Source organism: Ammospiza caudacuta, chromosome 12 (genome assembly GCF_027887145.1).
Source record: "Ammospiza caudacuta isolate bAmmCau1 chromosome 12, bAmmCau1.pri, whole genome shotgun sequence".
Lineage (NCBI taxonomy): Eukaryota > Metazoa > Chordata > Aves > Passeriformes > Passerellidae > Ammospiza > Ammospiza caudacuta.
In genome coordinates this window covers 14,379,390-14,399,560 of record NC_080604.1, presented here as the reverse complement: position 1 = coordinate 14,399,560, position 20,171 = coordinate 14,379,390, and the positions used below count along the sequence as shown (strand labels likewise).

General features: G+C 42.2%; 1 protein-coding gene across 2 annotated transcripts in view; it reads left to right on the top strand.

Annotated features, from left to right (window-relative positions):
- FHIT (fragile histidine triad diadenosine triphosphatase) overlaps positions 1 to 20,171 on the top strand; it is a 517,184-nt gene that overhangs the window by 427,143 nt on the left and 69,870 nt on the right. For both annotated transcript variants that reach the window (XM_058813019.1, XM_058813020.1), the window contains one exon: positions 8,084 to 8,152. In XM_058813019.1, the coding sequence (XP_058669002.1) occupies positions 8,084 to 8,152 (69 nt within the window). The remainder of the gene's footprint in view (positions 1 to 8,083; positions 8,153 to 20,171) is intronic.

Below are 20,171 nucleotides of genomic sequence, written 5' to 3'. Positions count from 1 at the left end.
GATGAGACCCTGGGTGTTAATTGTGGGGCTGCAGGGCCCCGTGGTGGGAGCAGCTGTGCTCAGCTTTGTGCAGCACTCAGCCCGCCCTGACCAAGCTGCATGTTGCTTTACATCTCCAAGATTTGCCTGGGGGATTTGGTCCTTCCTCTTATTAATATCAGAAAGTAAATTAGCTTTATGTTGCCCTTCATATCAGTCCTTTCAGGGTCTCCTATTCTTTTAATTTAGCCTGGGTCTCTGAGGGAAAAACCCAGTAAAAACACACCAGTGTGGTGATTAGTAAGCACATTTTATATAATTACCGTGTTGGCATCTCAAGGGGAAAATGAAAGTTTGTGCTGTCCCTTTAACAGGACAATTTGATAATCCTCTTAGCATTTTCTCTTTTAGTTGATAATATTTCACACAATTTTACTTTGTAAAATATTCCTAAAGGGAGGCTTAAGCAATAATGCACAGATTATGGAAATGACTCTCATTAAATATAGGCAGAGACTTCAGCAAAGCCATGAACTGCTTCGAAACATGTAACCCCCATTAGGAGCTTCATTTAAATGTTTATTCACAGAGCAGTAAATGTTTATTATAGAACATTTTATTGAAACATAAATTAAAGAACCCTAATTATACATATCACAAGTATTCAAACAATATGCATTTATCAAGACTTAAGTAAAGATCAGAGGTGGAGGAAATGCAGTTGTGCTTTCATTTGGCATTTTGTGCAATGCCAAATTTGCACAAAAATACCTGGGCAAAGTGACCCTGATGGAAGGCACAGGGCCTCAAGGCAGGTGCTTGCCAGCTACCCCTGAGCATGTGCCACCTTCTAAAGTAACTTCAGAGACACCTTCACTGTTCATTCCCATCTGTAAAAAAGGCTGGGGCTGCCAGGGTTTTGGGTTGTTTTTGCAGAATAATGGTTGCTGCTCCTGCAGGTCTGCCCAGGTGAGTGCTGTAGAGGGGATGGACAATGAGTAAAGGCAGGTGATGGTCCTTGGCCTGACCCTCCCACCACCATGCATGGACCCTCTTTCCTAGACTTGCAGAGCAGCTTAGAGGTCAGGAAGTACAAGTTCAAAGAATCAGTCGACCTTTATTTCCAATTATTTTATTCCTTTGCTGCCTTTCAGAGGATCTCTTAAGAGATGTTCAAAGAGATGTACATTTGGATTACCACTTCCAACCAGCAGGCTTATTACCCTCATTATTGTGCCAGTTTTCTAGGGTTTGGGGCTGAAGGGGGGGGGGTTCTTGCAACTGCTAAAGCTGCCTTCAGCCATGGAAGTTTTAACTCCAGATATCAAGTGGGTTAAAAAAATCTTTCTGTGCTTGTTTTCATGAGGTCTACATCCCTTTTCTAGCTCACCCACAGCTCGTTTCTTTAAACTTCATAGCAGTTGACATATGCACTATTTATTGAGAATGCTGAATCTGCACATTCTGAACCTACATGTTTAGAGATGTACCCCGCTGCAAGTCCCCCACTTGGTTTGGCTTCTGAGACATTTGCACATTCTCTTAATTTTGTTGCTTTCCAAAGTACTTCTTTTCTGTGCTGAGCAAGTATCTGGATAATTACTCTTCCAGAGGCAAATCCATGGTGTAAGTGTTGGTAGGGATCATTGCAAAGCTTTATTTTTCCTCCTAAGGATGTGTGTACTGCACAGTGTGATGCAGATTTACACAAAGGGCCCTCACTCTCCAGCTTGGTAGCACATGGACAGCTTCTGTGACCTTCTCTCCCAAGACTTGTTCTAGTTTCTTTATTTCTTTGTAGTCTCTTTCTGTGCAACATTTTTGATTCACAAAATTTTGACCATTGCCTTTGTTCTATCAACAGCTTCAACCCTCCCTTTTTTCCAGTGGCTCTTCCAGTCCATCCTCACATCTGTCTCTGCTGTTTCCCCTGCTGCTGCCCTGGGCTTTGAGACAGGCATGGATTTCCCTGTCCTTCCCTTGCAAGCATCAGTCTGCTCCCCTGCACATCCTGCTCTCCAGCCTGGCAGTCTGTGCCACTCCTTTCCATCTGTACCACGTCCTTATGCTCCTCACAACAGCAGAAAAGCAAACCTCAGGTTTGTGTTTCAATAAACCAGAGCCAGGGGTGCCACAGGGGTGTGTCAGGCCATGCAGCCCCCCTGGATTTGGAGCAATCCTCACCCCCAGCACTGCAGAGCTGCCAGCTGGGGAGGAGATGCCCGGGGCCTGCACCTGTGCAGCCTCGTGCTCAAGGCTTCAGCAAAGCTGGAAAGGAAAGCACTGATTCCTAGAAATGGGGTGGTTTTGTAGGAAAGGAATGGTTTCAAGCAGTTTCCTGTCATGTTTTATTATTTTATAAAAATTAGCTCCTTTAAAGTGGTCTGTCTTTGACTAATTTAGAACTCCTAAATGAGGGAAAAAAACACTACTAATGCAGGCAATAATTTTAAAGGCTGTTAAAATTGAGTGGTTTAGTTGTCCAAAACTATTTCCCTAATGTTGGATAGGACTTTTTAAAATTTTTTTAAATTTGTTTCTCCATCTTAAACCAATTTAGGACTTGGAAAATCATCAAGAACTCATAAATACTCACTCAATAGAGACTGTTTTCCCACAAAGATGTCTCTGCCAGGACTTGCAGGTCAAGGGCCCTGGGAGTGAGCTTTCAGTGCCTAGAAAGAGCAGTGGTACCAGGTGTGCCTGTGGCTGGATTTCAGGGGCAGCAGAGGGAGAGCTTCCTGCTAATGAGCTGAGGATATACAGGCAGGGCTTTCCATGGAATAACTTTGTAACAGGGACAATTGAGCAGTTAATCAAGAATAGCAAACAAGGGCTCCATGGAAGCCCAGTTTACAGAGAGGACAAAATTGCCCTATTTTTCATGTGGCTATCTCTGTATTATGGCCGATTTTCTTTATCACCCACTAACAGTCTCACTTGGAGAATGGTTATTAGTTTGGAATTTCTACAGTTAATCTGGTAGTTTAAAAGAAGCATTATCACAGCCTCCCATAGGAAGCCCCTGTCTCCGTAATGGACAGGGCACTTTGCAGCAAGTGAGGTCTTACCTGAGAGCACCATCCCTTTTCCCAGTGAACTGGCTGCTCAGTGTCTCCTGGCCAGCTGCTCTTGCTGCCTGGAGCTGCAGATTCCCCTCCAGCCCTTCCTCCTGCCTGGCCACAACCACAGCAGGTCACAGCTTTTCCTGTCCTGCTGAGCCCTGAGACCGTGGAAACCCACAGCTGCCAAGCTTTGATGCAGAAAAAATGAAAAGTAACAAGGGGAAGGATGAAGCTGCTGAAAGCATCTGGTTTTGCTGCAGGAAGGCACAGGTCAGCCATGCTCTGCTTTTGCAGATGTGGGGGGAGCAGCCCCTCATCCTCAAGGTTGTATGACCCTTTGCAAGCTTTTATGTGTTCATGCTGTAAGAACATCTATTGCTGATAGACCCTGGGTGCTGAGCAGCTCATGTGCAGACTATTATCTCCATTTCAACTGGAAGCTGAGCTCTGTTGCTCTGCTAACCAGCACAGCAGCTGGGTGAACACAACATAATGTCCGTGAGTTATTGCAGGCAATGCCCATGTCCTCCCCAGTGGTGAGTGGCAGGGTCATCTGCTCTTCACTATTCTGGTCTACCTGGGAAATCTCTTTCACTGTCTATTTTTGTCTGGTATTTTCACTTTAAATCACATGCAGTGGTGACACGTTGGTTATTTGACCATAATTCAGTGTATAAAACCAGCTGTTACCAGTTACATTGCTTTCTGCATGGCCTTGAGTGCTGAAGTACAACTTACCTGACCTGAATGCTTGTTCCTCCAACAACACAAGCTCCAGGTCTTTTGGCTGAGACTTTCTGGGCATTTTGCAGCCCTGGTTCACTGGAGAGCAGCTTTAGTGGTGTAATCCCACAAATGCCTGTGATGCAGCCAGACTTTGGCAGTGGTGGGATGAGTGCTATGAGCAGCCCTGTGCTCCCACAGTCCTGACTGGAGCCATGGAGCTCCTCAGAGCATCCTCTTGCTGCAGTGGGAGGCCAGAGGCATCTCACCCTGGCTCTGGCTCATTAGTTCCCCATGGTGCTACAGACCTGTTCCTTGCAGTAAATTTTCTGATGCTCTTGTCATTCTGTATAAAGGCCTTGAAGAAACTTGTCTTACAAGTGATTTTGCATCACCTGTAAACACTCACCATTAGAAGCTTCTCAAACTGAGATTTTATATACATTGCAAAGCAGGGAGAGCTGCAGTCCCTACCCTAGAAAAATGTCAGTCTAATTATTTTAATTTTGAAGGTCCTATAAAATCCAGCTCCCACAGCCTCCTTCCAACTACTGCTGTTCTAAATACGCCTGACTGGAAATCTTGCCCCTGGTTTCAGAAGCAACTAGCAAGGCTCAGGCATCTTTAACTCACACAGTCCCCCACACTTGGAGATTTCTGCTGCATCCTCACGTTGTCACTGTTGTCACACCCAGCCTGGCAGTGTCCTGCTTCCTTCATCAATGCCTGAGGAGCAGGGGATGGAGCTAAGCAATGCAAGTGTGTGCCTGCATTTTCCTGCCCTGATGTGGGTGATATTGATTGGTCCATTAATGTAAATGTCTTGGCTGTTGTGTGTTGCTTTTCTTGCTTATTAATCAAAATCATGCAAAATGAGGGGAAAGCAATTTTTTTTAGGGAAAAAAATGAAATGCCATCAACAGTGAGTGATTACAGCCTGCTGGAATGTGATGGGGCTGTCTGCCACCCACCAGGCATGAGGCTCCCCACAATAACTGGGGAAAAAAATTAAAATGCTTTATTTTGACAGTTTTGGACAATTCTAGATGTTTTCTGTTCAAGCAATGTTTTGATTGAAGGTTTGCCTAAATCTATTTGTTTGGTTTAAAAAAAAAAAAAGCATTCCAGTGTTTTATTTCAGTCAATTGCAAATGGGTTTTTTTGGATGTGCAGGTTTTTGTTTTGCTTGGAAAAACAAATGAAAGGAAACAACTTTAATTTGTGGGCACCTTGAAGTTATTTTTGCTACTGCCATTTAGGGAGACCTCTCTGTAGCCAGCAGTGGATGGAAAACACTGAGACATAAACAAAACATTTGGGATGTGAATATTCCCACTGAAGCAATGCATAGGTTGGAAATGCAGCTGGTGCTTAAGTGCCTTGGTGAATTGAGGCTTTAGCAGTAACAAATAGTACTGAGGAGTAAAATGATCAATTAAAGATCTCCTAATGAATCAAAGTATCATCCACTCTGAGTCGAGAAGGGCAGAAGCTGAAAGGCAGATTGGAGAAGGTGTGAAATCTCCTGATCAGTGTTTCTGACTGCATGGTAGCCACAGCTCTGCACTGCTTGTATTTCTTGGTAAAACTGAATAGAAGGGAAATATATGAGACACTGCTGCTGATCCTGTTTGTTTCTGTTATACAAACAGTGGGGAGAATCCAGATATTTATTTCTTTCCCATACACAGAATTAAAAAAAAAAAAAACACAAAAAAAAAAAAAAAAAAAAAAAAAAAAAAAAACAACCAAAAAAACCCCAAAAAATCAAACCAAAAATGAATGACTGGGAAAAATTACTCTCTTTTAAATTGATTGTTGTTACTTCAAACCTTGGGAATATTCATTTGTGTTGTGATACAGTTGATGGATTCTGCTGTGCAGCCTGGCAGTGTGAGAGAACATAGTGCCTGTAGTAAAGGTGACTAACCCCTGAGAACATCCCCACCGATGCCAAGTGGCCCATATGCTGTCATAAACACTTTTTATTCTTTTTTATTTTCCACACTGATCATAAGAGCCCATTTTGGGTAGAAGATCACATTAGGCTCGTTCATTACCTGCTGTGCTGGTCTGTGCATCTGCAGTGCAGCATCTCTGCTCTGAGCTTTGGACTCATCCCTGAGTGTTTTCTGATATTCCAAATCCTCTGTCACAGGCATACACAGATCTTCTCCTCTGTGTGTCCTGGAGCATTCTGCACCAGAGATAAATATTATTCTTAAAGGTGGGCAAACTTCTGGGGAATATGGTTGTTGATAGCTGATGTTAGGTTTTATATGTATCACCAAGAGAAATTCCTGCAAATTGATACTTGTAGCTAAACTATCATTCCTTGTAGCCGAAGAGAAGGAAACTGACTGCAGATGAACTGGCTCTATTCTTATGAATAAATTTAAAATCTAATGAGAACAACAGGTGTGTGACAGTAGTGAAATTTTACAGTACCCCTGCAAACTTTAATCTACACTTTTATTTCTCTTGAAGGTCTGTCCAAAAGTGAAATTTCAGGCCTAGGGCTACTGAAGACTGTCTTTAAAGTTGCTTTGTGATTTTGAGCAATACATCATACCAGCAGTGATGTTCAGATGATACATTGCACTAATACATCACAGGAGCACTTTTGCTCTTATGATATATTAGTATAATACACTATCAGAACACTATCACTGATATATTACTCAAAAAACACAGTTTCTGACCCTCAAGATTCACCCTCATCTCTACTCTGAATAGACTGAAAGGTGTGGATAATGATAAGAATAAGAAATCACATATTCAGTTTCTCTAGGGTAAAGCTGAGGAAAAAAAATAGTGTGGTATTTGGAATATTTCATTAACTGAAAAATCCTTGTGTTTTCATTTTATTCACTGAGCAAATGTTATTATGGATAGAAGCTAACACAATATAGTTGTGTTTGAATTTTCTTACAAATAGCCTAAGAAAACCTTTTTTGATTTCATATTTCCATATAGAGTTAAGCCATGTTTTGAGAATGTTTCCATGAGGTGCAGGAGTTTCAGCTGATTTCTACCTCATCAAATTGAATCAGTTGCAAGCTATCTAAATTCTTTGCAAACCATTTGGTGCCGTTTCTGATTTTCAGTCATTTTTTAAAAAGGATTTAGGCACCATCTGAAAACATCTGAAGGTGAATAAATGTGATCTATCACTCAGATTATTTGCTGCCTCTCCTCACTGAGGTATTGGGCTATTTTTCCCTGAAGAATTATTCTCAGTTATTGTTTTTCTTTGCTAAAGAGTGAAAGACAAAGGGAAAAAGAAAAAAGAATGCATTGCAATTTTGTTAGTAGCTCAACTTAGTGCAGGAAAGTATTTTTCCCAGTGGAGTTTGGGTCTTGAGGACCTTCCTTTATGGCATGAACAGTGTCAGGAAAAAAAAAAAAAGGTAATAGTAATGACACAACACTAAGGGGCCCAGTCATGTATTTGTGTTCTTGCCCATAATTTTGTTTGTATTCCCCAGATCTCATCAGCACTTTTGATGAAAACACATCACCACTCACCTCCTTCCCAAACTGGGTAACCCAAATCTGCCTTTCTGCAGCCATTGTGCAGCTCAGTGCCCAGCTCTGCTACCCCATGGGCAGTGGCCCTGTACCAGGAGAGGGACACACTTCAGGCTCTGCCAGACTGGGCTCATAACCCTTGTGCCTCACAGGTTTTGGGCCACCTGGCTCTCTGTCCCTGCAGGTGTGTCCCCAGCATGAGCCTTGTGCCCCACAGGTTTCAGTTTGTTGTGTTTGGGCTGCATCCTCCAGGGAGGAAAGGAAGCATTGAAGTGTTTTTAACCTTGTGGGAGGCTCTGTCCTCTTCTGCCAGCCCTTGTGCCCATGTGCTGTCCATGGTGTGGCAGCTGCTCTGTCCCCAGAAGGGAGCCCTGAGCCCAGGCTGCCAACACGAGCTCTCCCCCACATCCCATCTCCAGCACCTTCTTATTCCCCTCTCTTCCAAAGCCACAACACTCTGCTCCAAGGGACATTGTTATTTCAAAGCTGTGCCTAAATATGTCTCTGACTGACAACTATGAATAATTCCACAGAGCCCCTAAACTTCCAGGCATTTCACTCTGAAGCTCATATAATACACCAGGGCTGCTCTCTCATGTTTTTCATCTTTTATAGTCTCCAAAGAGTTGAGATACAGTTATGGAACAGGTTAACGTATTTTCCTCTGAATATAATGCTGTGGGAGCCTGTGCACGGTTACTTGTGTGTGTTGAGAATAATGCTGGCAGTTCAGAAAAGAAAGTCATGAACTTGATAATGACCATTATTTTGTTTCACGTTTTCAGCATGTTCATGTCCATGTGCTGCCAAGGAGGGCTGGAGACTTCAGCAGGAATGATGATGTCTATGAGGAGGTAAGAGTTACTCTCCATCTCTTCTTCAGAGTTGGTTTTGCTGTTAGTAAATTGTTTCAATGGTCCAGCCCCTCCCATGGGTGGAGGGATGGGATCTCTGCATTTTTGTTGTTGCAAATATTCTGTGACAGCACCAAGATCTGTACTGGGATTTCCTTGTGAGCTCCCTCTCTGAGGGAGGATACAGTTGACACCTTTGGTACTTCAGTCTGTCACTGCACACAGGGTGCATCTCTACAAATAATTGTGGTCTGTTATTTTGAGGGCACAGGGAAAAATGGTGACCACATGGTCAGCCTGGCATGCGGGGAGGGTGTCCTGCATCAGCTGCTCGCCTGGGGTGCCAAACCTCCCTCTTCCAACCAGAGAAAACACAGGCAGCTTGTTACAGCTCAATCACAAGCTGCCTTCTGGCCAGATTTTGGTAGGGCTCTGCTCAGCTCTGGACAAATCACATTGTAGCCCCAAAGATGGGAACTAAAGAACAACTCTGCATATGCATGTGTGCAGATTGTGCAGCAGAGCTAGGCTCATGAGCTGTTCCAGTGTGACTGAATCACTGGCTTTTGTTTAAATGAACAATTGTACTGGCATTAACAAAAAGTTTTCCCCAGTTTGACAGCTGTCATAATGATTCTATGAAAAAATCTCACTATTGTTAAATTTATGGCTTGTTCTTCGTGGGTTTGGTAGAATCCTTTTTCTGAAATATGACATCTCCTTCTCTTCCTGAAAGTAATTAATATAAACTTGTTCAGTGCTACTGTAATACCATCTGCTTGAAAGAGCCATCGTGACATTTTCTGCTTTGGTATTTTTTCCTTTGTGATATCTACATGATGACAAGTCCCCACTCACAAAAAAAAATGGTGGAGTGTTTTAAAGTTTTTCAATTACTTAAATATGCAAAAATGGAGAAGAAAGCATATTAGTGACAAGTTATATGAAGTGTAGTGCCTGAAAACTCTGCTAGTAAGGGTAAAAGCTTAATGAGGCTGCTGAGCAAGGAGATCCAATGGAAGTAAATGATGGCAATCTCTGCTCATGTGGTGGTTAAAAGCAGTTGAGTGAGACAGAAGTTAGCAGGGTTAAAGGGTTGTCAGGCACTGGAAGAGGCTGTTCAGGGGAGTCACCATCCCTGGAGGTATTTAAAGATGTGTAGATGGGGCTCTCAGGGACCTGGGTTACTGATGGGCTTGGTTGGATCCGGTGACCTTACAGATGTTTTCCACCTAAATGATTGTATGGTTCTATGATCTTTTCCTTTTCACATGTGTTAAGGGGTTTCAGATGCTGCATCAACCCATCAAATCTCTTTCCATTTCTGTCATATTTACAATTCCATTTTTTTCTTTTTTAGCACAATGATTTCTCCCTTGTTATAGCTGAACAGAAACAGGCAAAACTCTGATGAACTAGACTATATATTTAGTGTTGTTAGATGCAAAAGGGTGGCAAATTGGGGAAGAATTTCTTTTTTATTTTGTCATTTCCAATTACAGCAATTGTAGGTGTTGCTTTTAGCAAACAGGAACCATAAATATTTAGACATAGATGTGATAATGCATCTTTTAGCAGAAGAATGTATAGCCTCAGAGTCTAACTAGCTATTCTTGAACACCACAGAGCTAACACACTTTTGTACAGACTGTAGCTGAAGAAAGATTTAAATTTTTTAGGATGCCAGGGAAACAAAAACACATTTGCTGCTATAAAAATTTGGTGCTGAGTTCTATCACTGTCTGGATTGAGGATGGAGGGACTTAAGAAATTTGCCATCACAAGTGAATAAAGCTATTTTGAAAAATGAAAAAGGGACAAATTATTGAAAATACAGCTGACTTTGGAAATAATTTGGAGCTTATGTCAGTACAGCAAAAACGTTTTGATTTAATGCATCTCTGTGATGTCAGCAAGTCATATTCTTTTGACAAGAAGATACTTTAAAAGATTTAGGAAGATATGTAGATCATGGTGGGGCAACAGGCTGGAAATTGACATGGGATAAAGTACCATTAGGTGAGGTGTGGGAGCTGGAGAGAGCTTTAAATCTATTTTTCATGAAATTTATACTTTAATAATCCAAAACCCGTTCATAAACACTTCATTTCCATGTATTTGAGTGATAGATGGAGTTGTAGTTTAGGCAGCAAAGACCACCTTCCAAAATCATCCCATTGGCCTTTTCCTTGTAAAATGTGACATGGGGGCTGATCAGCCTTTCTCAAACACTCTGTGCAATTGTGAAGCATACTGAGGATAAATTGTGCATATTGCAGTGCCTGGGTTAGCTACCACAGCTAAAGGTTTAACAGCAATTGGGAGCAATTTTCACAGGCTCCAGGTCTCAGCTCTGGCTCAACATGTCTTTTGCAAACCCCTTTCTATCTGTAAGTGCCTTTGAGCTCTCCAAGCTCTGCAGTTGTCATCTGTATATGCTCAGCAGATTGCTGATAAATCCCACTGCTCTTAGTGTCTGACAGTGAAAGGAATGCCCAGATGTTGAGACATCACTCCTCCTAGGAGCCTTCTAGAATTGAGACAGCCAGAAAGTGCTTGCAGTCTCTCACTGTGTGCCTAATTTCTCCCATTCAGTTTTGGAGTGACCACTCATCTGATGCAAAAGGCAGAAGAAAGCACATCAGGTTGTTCCCTGCTTGGTCTGTTTGCTGGGCTCTGAGATCTTCAGGCTTTTGGCTCTGAAGCTCTGACACAGCCCTGTCTGAAGCAGTTTTTAAGAGTAAAAAGTATAATTAAGGATAAGGTGTTTCTTAGCACTTGTATTTTAATCAGGTATCTGATGGACACAACTGTCTGCTGATTTCTGGACATATTTTTAGATCTGTGATAGTGGAAAATTAATTGTGGAAGGAATAAAATAGGGTCTGACACTTATTTCACAGCACCTTCTCTAAGGCACTCCTTGGTAGAATGTGTCACTTAATATTTTAGGTTTTTTTACCTCAGTGCATATGAAAGAAGTCACTGTGTGATTTTTCCAAGATACAAACAGAATAACTAATAGTAAAAAAAAAAAAAACAAAAAAAAACAAAACTTCATTCAATATTTTAGATGTAGCTCTTCTGCATCTTTGCAGGTCTATTTCTTGGAAGACTATTTCCTGGGAAGTGTTAGTTATCCACTCTCTGGGCTCACTGTAGTGGAAAGCTAAAGCTATAGTTTATCAGTTCTTAACATTTCTCTGCAATTATTTGAAGCCTAATCCTGCAAGTGTGCACATGCCAAAGTTAAATTGGTCTTACAGGATTTTTTATAGGATCAGGCTCTTCATCTTTTACTATTGCTAGATTACTTTTCTCATCTTCATCTTGAGTAGTTCTTATTCACTGATTCTTTATTTCTTGGACAGCAGAACAATAGCAGCTAAATATTAGGAAAACCTTTTCTTAGAATAACTCTTTATACCTCTGCATTTTCTGTTTGGTTTGAAAGAGATTATATTTCACATTTATTAATCAAGAAACTTTAAAGCCTCTTATGAAGTAGTTGCTTGCTTTGAAGTAGATGAGTTCTTTGCTATTATAAGGGCCTGTCACAGTGACTGATAAGAATTTGGTATGAAAGAACATCTTTACTGTAGAACAGCCCCCAGTGTTCTTGCAGGCAGCACAAGTGCTGCAGTTGTTGGAGGTCATCGTGTCCAAGACATTCAAGAACATTATCCTGAAAAGCCTTGGCACTTCTGTGGGCAGCCCTCATTCCGTGGGTGTTTGAAAAGTCCATAGCACAGCCTGTCCCCGGTCTCCACTGAGTGGTTAGCCATTACTGCAATATAAATAACATTCATCATCCTTTAGGCTGGCAGGTAATAGCTGTGCTGGGCCAGAGACGATGGGGCTCTCTCAGAAAGGAAGACTCAATCAAAACTCTGCACTGCTGTTATGAGTGCTGACCTCAATAAGTTAATTCTGAGCCTGACAGACTCGGATGGGTAAGGGCAGCCTGGCCTCTCAGTGGAACCCTGGGCATCCCTGGCATGCTGAGATGGGTTTTGTGGTGCACTCCCCTGTTCCTCCCCAAATTCTGTGTTTCCCTTGGTGCCTGCAGCCTCCTGTAGCAGATGCAGCTGCTACAGCAATGCACATCCAGGGCTGTGCATGCAGGGCAAAGAATGCCCAGCCCCTCCCCAGCCTTGCTCTTGTGCCCTCCTGGTTTCACTGCCTGTCTGCAGTGCCCAGCCTAGACCGGAGAGCACTGAAAAAGGGGAAAGTGTGAAAGACAGAGGTTAACCCAAACCCCTGTGTCTCCATCCTCCTCTGCCTGCCAGACCTGCATCATGGATCTCTTCTAATGAACCTGAGTGAAACTTCCTACTGCGAGTTCTTCAGTAATTTATAAAATTTTGTAAAAAGCCAGCAAAAGAATTTGCTTCATGCTATCCTCCTTCCCCTCTGGCATTCAGGCAAGCAGTGAGAGACTCACTTAGGAAAAGATACTTTGACTTAGTGATCTCATTCAGCATGTTATGCTAAATCATTTCAGCACGAATACCTATTAGTAATCATTTCCAGTTCCAGGAAGGATGAAGGAGGCATTTTGGCATATGAGTCATGAACCTGCTGGGCTGTTTCTTCAGGCTGGCAAAACAGTGGAACTCTGGTGAATTCAGAAGTTTAGTCAAACAAGCCTGAAGTTTAATTCTCCCTGAATGGCTTTGACTGTGACATGCCATCACTCCGAGCTGCAGACAGCATCCTGCCTGCTGCTGGGCACTGAGCCTGGCACAGGGCTGGAAACCTGCACAGCTGCACTGAGCTGCTCAAAGGTAAGGAATGAAGTAAAAAGATAAATAAGCCCTCATCCAGGTCTGTGAGACAAAATGGAAAGATGCCCAACAGCTCCTGTGAGCATCAGATTGAACTGTTCATGAAAATTAATGGCATGCAGAGCTAATAGGCTGTTCCTTGGCCTCAGAATGATATTGTACCTTCTGGGAACATATTGTAGCCTGCTGGGAGATCAGTCTGCTGTGTCTGAACTCCCTTGGGGTCAGACCCTGCTCTCTCTGCACCCTGCGTGGTTAAACCATAGAAAAGAACAGAGGCAGCACAGGATCTCAGGAGTTTTATGGGGTGTTTTTTAAAGCTCTGCTTTTCCCAGGTACAAGTTTATTTCCTGATCTCCTGATGCAGCAGCAAATAAATTCTTCCCAGTAGGCTTCAGATTTTACCCTGGTCTTGCCAATGCTGCTTTTTCTGACTGCAGGCATCAGAGGAGGCTCTCCTAGCCAAGGAGTATGAGCTTTTCCCAGTTGATTCCAGAATCTTGTGATATTTTAGTGACTCCAGCAGGGCAGGGCAAATGAACTGTGTGTGAATATTTCCAGCTGGGAGTATTGCAATAGAACCTAGAACTGTGCCAATAATTGTGGTTTTGATCTCGTAGATGGATGGACAAAAAATCATTTTTAATTAACCTGAAATAATGTTTTTTTTTTTTTCCATCAAATGAATTTCCTTTTTGTTTTAAACAGGATAATTTATTTTCTGGACCATAATATTTTGTCTGAATAGGATTGGAAATCTCCTGGATAATGCTGGCATGCCCTGCAAGCTTATTCCATATCCTCAACCTAGATGAGGCAAAACTGACAAATTTGTCAGTAAGGCCCAGTATCAATACTGGAAGACATCCTAGGGTCACATTTATCTCCCTAGATGAAAACCCCACTGTTTGTGGCATTTTCTGCCCTTACCAGCTGTGTCAGGTATTTGACACCTGAAATCTCTGAGACCTTCCTCTATGCAGTCTGTGTTGCTGCTCTTACTTCAAGATAGCAGGATATCATAATATGATCTGATTAAGAATCATTTCATTCATTTCTCTAGATCCTATGGAAGATCTTCTGTAGGATCTAAAGAAATGGAAAGAGCTCAGCTATAGAAAGGAATTAGAAGTGGTAGGAGGTTTCCCATTGAGGCAGCCATCTCTCATGATCACACAGTGCCCTTTACACCTAGGCTTTGTCTGGAGGGCAATGTACATTTGGCATTTCACACACCATGGATCAGCCTCATTGCCCTCTACTCTGGCTGTCCCTCTGCATTCCATCACTGCTTTTGATGCTTCTTACCTTTCCTGCTTCAGGGGTTTTACTGTCATTGTCCTCCCAGGTTAAAAGGCATTGGCTGCCAGGATCCACTTACATTTCATCTATAATATAGTAGATGCAAATTTTTGTGACCATTGCAAAGGATCTCTTGGCTCCTTGTGTAGGATGTTTGTTGTGTTTAGCTCATGGAGTATTTGCTCTGCTGTGTCCTTGATGATACTTCATTGGCAAGTGACTTTGTGACAAAAAACCTCCAACCAAGGACAACTTGCTGATAAGAAGATTAAAGTGAACATGGTCTCTGAGGCCTGATCATGCTGTCAGTGCTTAGACTTGCTCAGATGCTTCTGGTGTATTCCCAGCCCTGAGGTAAAACTGTCTTCAGATCTCTGCTTATCCTTGGAGGCGCTGTAGGTTGACCTCATTCTGGTGGGAGAACATGCCCCATTGGTATCCTAGGTGCTCATGTTTTTGGAATTGATGATATGGAAACCAAACAAACCTATCAGGGAGCTGCCATTTTCTAAAGAGAGGTTTTTCTTTGCCAAATTAAAATGCTGCCTTAAACTTCAAACGGTATGAAAGAACATCTTTACTGCAGAACATCCCCCAGTGTTGTTGCAGTTCAAATGAAATGCTCCCCTGTTCTCTTTAAGGTTCAGGATATTGGAGGAGGTAGTTGGTAAGCACAAACCAAATCACACCGAAATCCAGTGCAGACCTGGCAAGGGATTAAGGCCAGAAGAGAAGAGAAGCTGATGGTAAAATGAGGATAGAATGAGAATGGATTTTATCTTTTGTTGCAGTGGTTTTGCCAGGAAAGCAATGCAAAGTAACCAGAGATCTGTTGCCATACTGGGGGCAAAGAAAGTGTTATTTCAGTTGGAGAAAGGAAATTTTAATAATACATTGCAGCGGAGTGAGAATTTAGTTTAACAGAGTGTTAGCATAATTGTGCACAATTTGGTTTTATTTAAATACATTAAGCACCATTGTTTCTTTTCCATGTTAAGGATTGACTTTGGTGCTAGGTTGCTGCAGTTTTCCTTAATTGCTTTAATCCTTGGCCTTAAGAAAATGAATATTTTAAATTCACACTTGTTAAGTACACTGCTAATGAAGAACAGGCTTTAGCAATCTTTGGTGAGCCCAAACTATATGTTAAAAAAAAAAAAAAAGAGAAAGCAAAGAGAAAAAAAAAGGGAGAGGGAGAAGCTAATCACCAACCATTCTGTTAATGCTTATTTTAATCATCTTGCCTGCCCTTGCTGGCAGACAGAGCCATTTGGCTGCAGAGGCAGGAGGCAGCCATCGCCTCAAATGGCACTGATGTTGAGAATTGGGCCCAGGAGGACAATCTGACTTGTCAGTTTATATAGACATAAAGCTTCATTGTTGTGCACAGACACAACTAGCTTTTTAAAAGCCTATTTCCCTCCTGATGATGTGAGAATCTGCTCCCCTCTCTCCTACTGTTCTCCAGCCCTCAGATTTATTAGACTGTGTTTGTAGCCCTGCTCAGTGTTTCTGTGGTGCCACAGGGGCAGGTGGGGACCAGCAGTGCCACAGTGACCAAATGCCCAGCTTTGCACCACAGGGACCTGTGCGGGCTGGGGGAGTGAAGAGCTGTGACTGCACACTGGGTGATGTCTCCTCAGAGAGTTTTAACACACTGATATCCCCGATGGAATATTCTCTGTGGAATTAAGTGTGTGTTTTAAAACGCACAGGATGCTCAGAAGTGAGGAGCTAACAGCATTTCCTTGGGGGCCAGAAGAGAAACATCTCCAAAATTCAATTAATTACCAGAAATGTATGATCTGTTTTCAAAAACAGCTCACGCTGCTATTTTGCATGTGCAGGAAACTTTTATCTTTCTGACAACTAAAGAGTTGCAGCTAGCAAAGTGAGCTTACAAATTCTTCTGTCTGCCTGTGCCTCCCCGTGCTGCAGGGAGCCCCTGGAAGGGTTTCAAGTAGCGCAGTGCAGCATTTGTCCCATTTCAGCTTTTGTGTCCTGCAAATTGGAGAAAGTGACAACTGGTGCCCACATCAAGCAGTGGCATTTACTGCTCCAAGGAAAAGAAAGCTTCAAAATCCCGCTTGGCTGAGTTACAACCCAATTTATAGCTATCCAAGCACAGGTATTCCAAAAAACAGGGAAACAGGGAAGTAAGGCAGCCTTTGTCCCACTTTGCCTGGATAGCTGGAGCATTGTGTATGAGGTTGCCAAAAAATCCCCTCCTGCATTTAAATGCAGAAATTGATCATAGGTTTGTGGTAAACATACAAGCAAATGCAGCTAAACATTTGTGTCTCCCTTTTGCTACATAAATTACTTCAGTGGACTGGTATCTTGCTTCTAGGGGTTGTAATCTCTGTGGAAGTGGGAAGGTCTTGCAATAAATAGAGTTTTAATGGAAGGCCTGTTTTAGAATTTCTCTTTTCTTTGAACGATGACCTTTTTCTTTTTTTGTAAGAAAAAATCTATTCTCTTTCATTACATGAGTGTCTCTGAAGGGGCAAATGCACACAACTGCCAGGCCACGTACAGCATGGGCTCTGTGCAGGGTTCTCTTCAGCGGAGGCATGATTGGGAGCAGTAATTGAGATTAGCTCCCTAGGAGATGGGCCTCTGCTCTCCTCCTGGCTTTTTTCTCAGTAAAATAGTTGCATTTAATGCATTTATGAGTAGACTATAAGTGCTAAGATACTTTCTTCCCATACCCCTGCCATTTCTGTGGCAGGCTTACTGAAGAAATAACAATACATAAAGCTGCATAAACACTTAAGGTCTTCAGTGTCTGCTGCCATTGGCACTTTCATATTTTCTATTTGAAGATAATTTCATTTCACACTTTTACATCTGAAGAGCCAGTTTTTGAAGACCTCCAAGTATATTTTTAATGTACATAATTGAAGTTTCCTCCTGCCTCTGTGATTACATTAAGTAACAGTATTAGCAGGTTTGATGCAGAGAGGTGAAGGGACCTTGTGAAGTTCTGGAGTGAATCAGGGCAAAACAGCTGAGTGCAGATACATCCCTGAACAAGCAAAAGGTGGATTGATGACCCATCTACAGCTACATAGAGTAATACAACATATGAAGCCCTTGCTTCCCTGTATGAAAGTATGGTCCTTATGAGAGCTGGTAGATATTCCAGGATGTGCTCCAAAGTGTTGAGCAACATTGAAAACTGGAATGACTCTCAAGAACTTTGCTTCCATTTTTGGGTTTGGGTTTTTGCTTTGGTTTTGTTGGTGTTTTTTGGTTTGGTGGGTTTTTTTTGGTTGTTGTTGTTGGTTTGTTTTTTTTTCCATGAAGAATAATACTACTGACATTTAAAAATTCAGATTGTCACCTGGTAGTGCACTGGCTTCATTCAGCCAAGGCCTGTGAGCAGCAGCAATTGCTGCTCTCTGAGGGTGAACACCTCAGGTATTTTACCAAGAGGTGACATGTTCACCCAGCTGTACAAAAGGGGGTCTATCTTCACTGGTATGGTGTCCCCTGGGACACCAGGAGGGAAATGCTTAGGGAAAAAATGAGAAGAATGAACATATGTATGAAATGGTGCAGCTTTTTGTCTCCAGAAAGGCAGATTCAGGGAGTCCTTTGCCATAAGTGGATTCTCAGGTGATTTTCTAAAAAAAAGATAAGCAAAGCAGCCACTGACTTTCAACAAGAGTGAGATGTCTGAATGCCTTAAAGACTTTTGAAAAGCCAGCCCTTTATCCTCTGTATCAGGTTCAGTGGCAATATTGACACTCAGCAGGATGTTACTGGCATGTGATTTTCTCTTTTCATCTTGCACAAGGGCATGAGGCAGAATTGCCCTCTGCTTCTGCGTGAGCAGAGGAGTTGTGGATTGATGTATCAGCACTTCGTGTTTCTGGGCTGTTCTCAGGAACATGTGCAAAAGGGAAATAACAGCAGAACAAGGACACTTCCCAGGTTAGGTAATGTGCTCCACTGACATCCTTTACTTTGCTTTTAAGGGTGATAAGCATAATGAAGCTGAGAACAATCTGGTGTTTTTCCACCACTTTTAGCAACTTCTTGTCATTTTGAGCTGCTGATGTTTCTTCTCAGGTGCTACCTGGTGATCCTTTTAACGTGTTTATTACTGTTGCTTCTTCTCAAGAAATAAATTTGCTGAGAGTAAAGAAAGTTGCTCATTAGGGCAATGTAATTAAAGGAAAAGTAGACATCATGCCAAGTTCCGTTTTCTCTACAAAGCACCACCTTGGAGATTGCCTGAAACTCAATTACTCATTGCTATGCTTATTAGGGAGAACAATGTGCTGAAATGATCCCCACTTCTAATAACCTTGTTTTCTACATGTGAATCATGTTAATACTTTTTGCTTTAGTGCCTTAATCACCATGTGTAAAATGGGTCTGTTTCTAGAGGGGGAATAGGGAAGGTGGGCCACATGGTGGGTGTTCTCTGAATTGCCACTCTCCATGGAGAGTTTCTTGTTTCCTGCTGGTCCACAGTCATTTTGTGGCACTTTTTCTTTGTTGTTGTTTTTTTCTTTTAATTACATGGAACAGTATTTATTAACAGATTACATCTTGATAGTCGGATTTCCTCTGGTGAAATGAAAATGTTCATCCTCTGCCTTGCTCTCTCTCTTTGGGGGAAGGAGTGTTCGGTATTTTTCATGTCTCAGTCTCTTCTTTGTTACCTCATGGCTTCACCAAGACAAATCATTTCTGCAACAGAAAGCTGGTATTAACACTTGCTAAATAACCTTGTTCTGATAATCAGTCTGGTGCCCAGTTTTTTTCCTTGATCAGAGCTACTCTGATACTTTCCTGCTGTCCTCCTAACATGATGTCTTCAGCTTCTCTGGACAGGCTATGGCCCCAAAAATCCTGTGTGCCCCTGCAGGTGTGTTAGAGGGAGCTGTAAATACCAATATTCTGTCCAGGGCTTTGGAAGAGACCTGAAGCCATGAAGGAAACATGATGTTCTTCCATCCAGCCCAGAACATAATTACCCTCCTTAGCTTCATGCTCAAGCCTTCTCCTCTAAACACGCAGGAAACCTTTGTTAATGGGGTATTCCATCAGAACTGAAGGACAGAAGTCTTAATCATGCTAGTAAGGACAACCAAAATTGCCATGGGAATGTAGGGAAATTGTTTGAGGTTCAGGCCCAGTGGTGGCCAAGTTCATTTAAGATACCAGTAAGTTTCCCTAAGATGCTTCTTCAAAAATGCCACAAGCACTCATAAAATAGTTGGGTGCAAACTTCACTTTTGATCAAAATCATGGATGAAACCATGGAAGTGGCTGAATGTTGAAAATATCTAAGGGAGAGAGAGAGAAGTCATTTGTTCCGAAGCAAAAAACTTGACTGGCAAAGCTTCACTCCCAGAGTGGAAAAGAAATGTAAGGCTGTTTTCTCTTTGGTGCATTTCTCCATCCCTGGAATTGTTGAGAGCCATATTGCATGAAGCTTGGAACAAACTCATCTAGTGGAAGGTGCTCCTGCCCATGACAGAGGAGTTGGACTAGATGATTTTTAAGGTCCTTTCCAACCCAAACCATTCTATAATTCTATGATAGGAAGATTAAATTAGTCCAGGAGATCAATTCATGTACCACTGGTGTCTTATATATCATGTAAGACAGGTATCCTTGTTACCAGCTATGTCATATGAATATTAAGAAATCACTGCTCCTAAGAAATTCTGTGTGTTCATCTCAGAAGGAAGTGAATGGCTGGACAGTTAACCATTCCTTCTTCTCCTTTCATGTCAGAATATTTCAGTCCTTTTATGCAGCGCACAGGCGGACGTGATTGAAAAGGAAAGTCTTACCCTTTGATGTTTGTTTGTTGTATTATCCACTTTTCATGGCTCTATTATTCCAGAATCCTATTGAGCCATTCATTGGCAAGTGGAAATTTCCACTGCAGTCAGTAGGGTATTTCT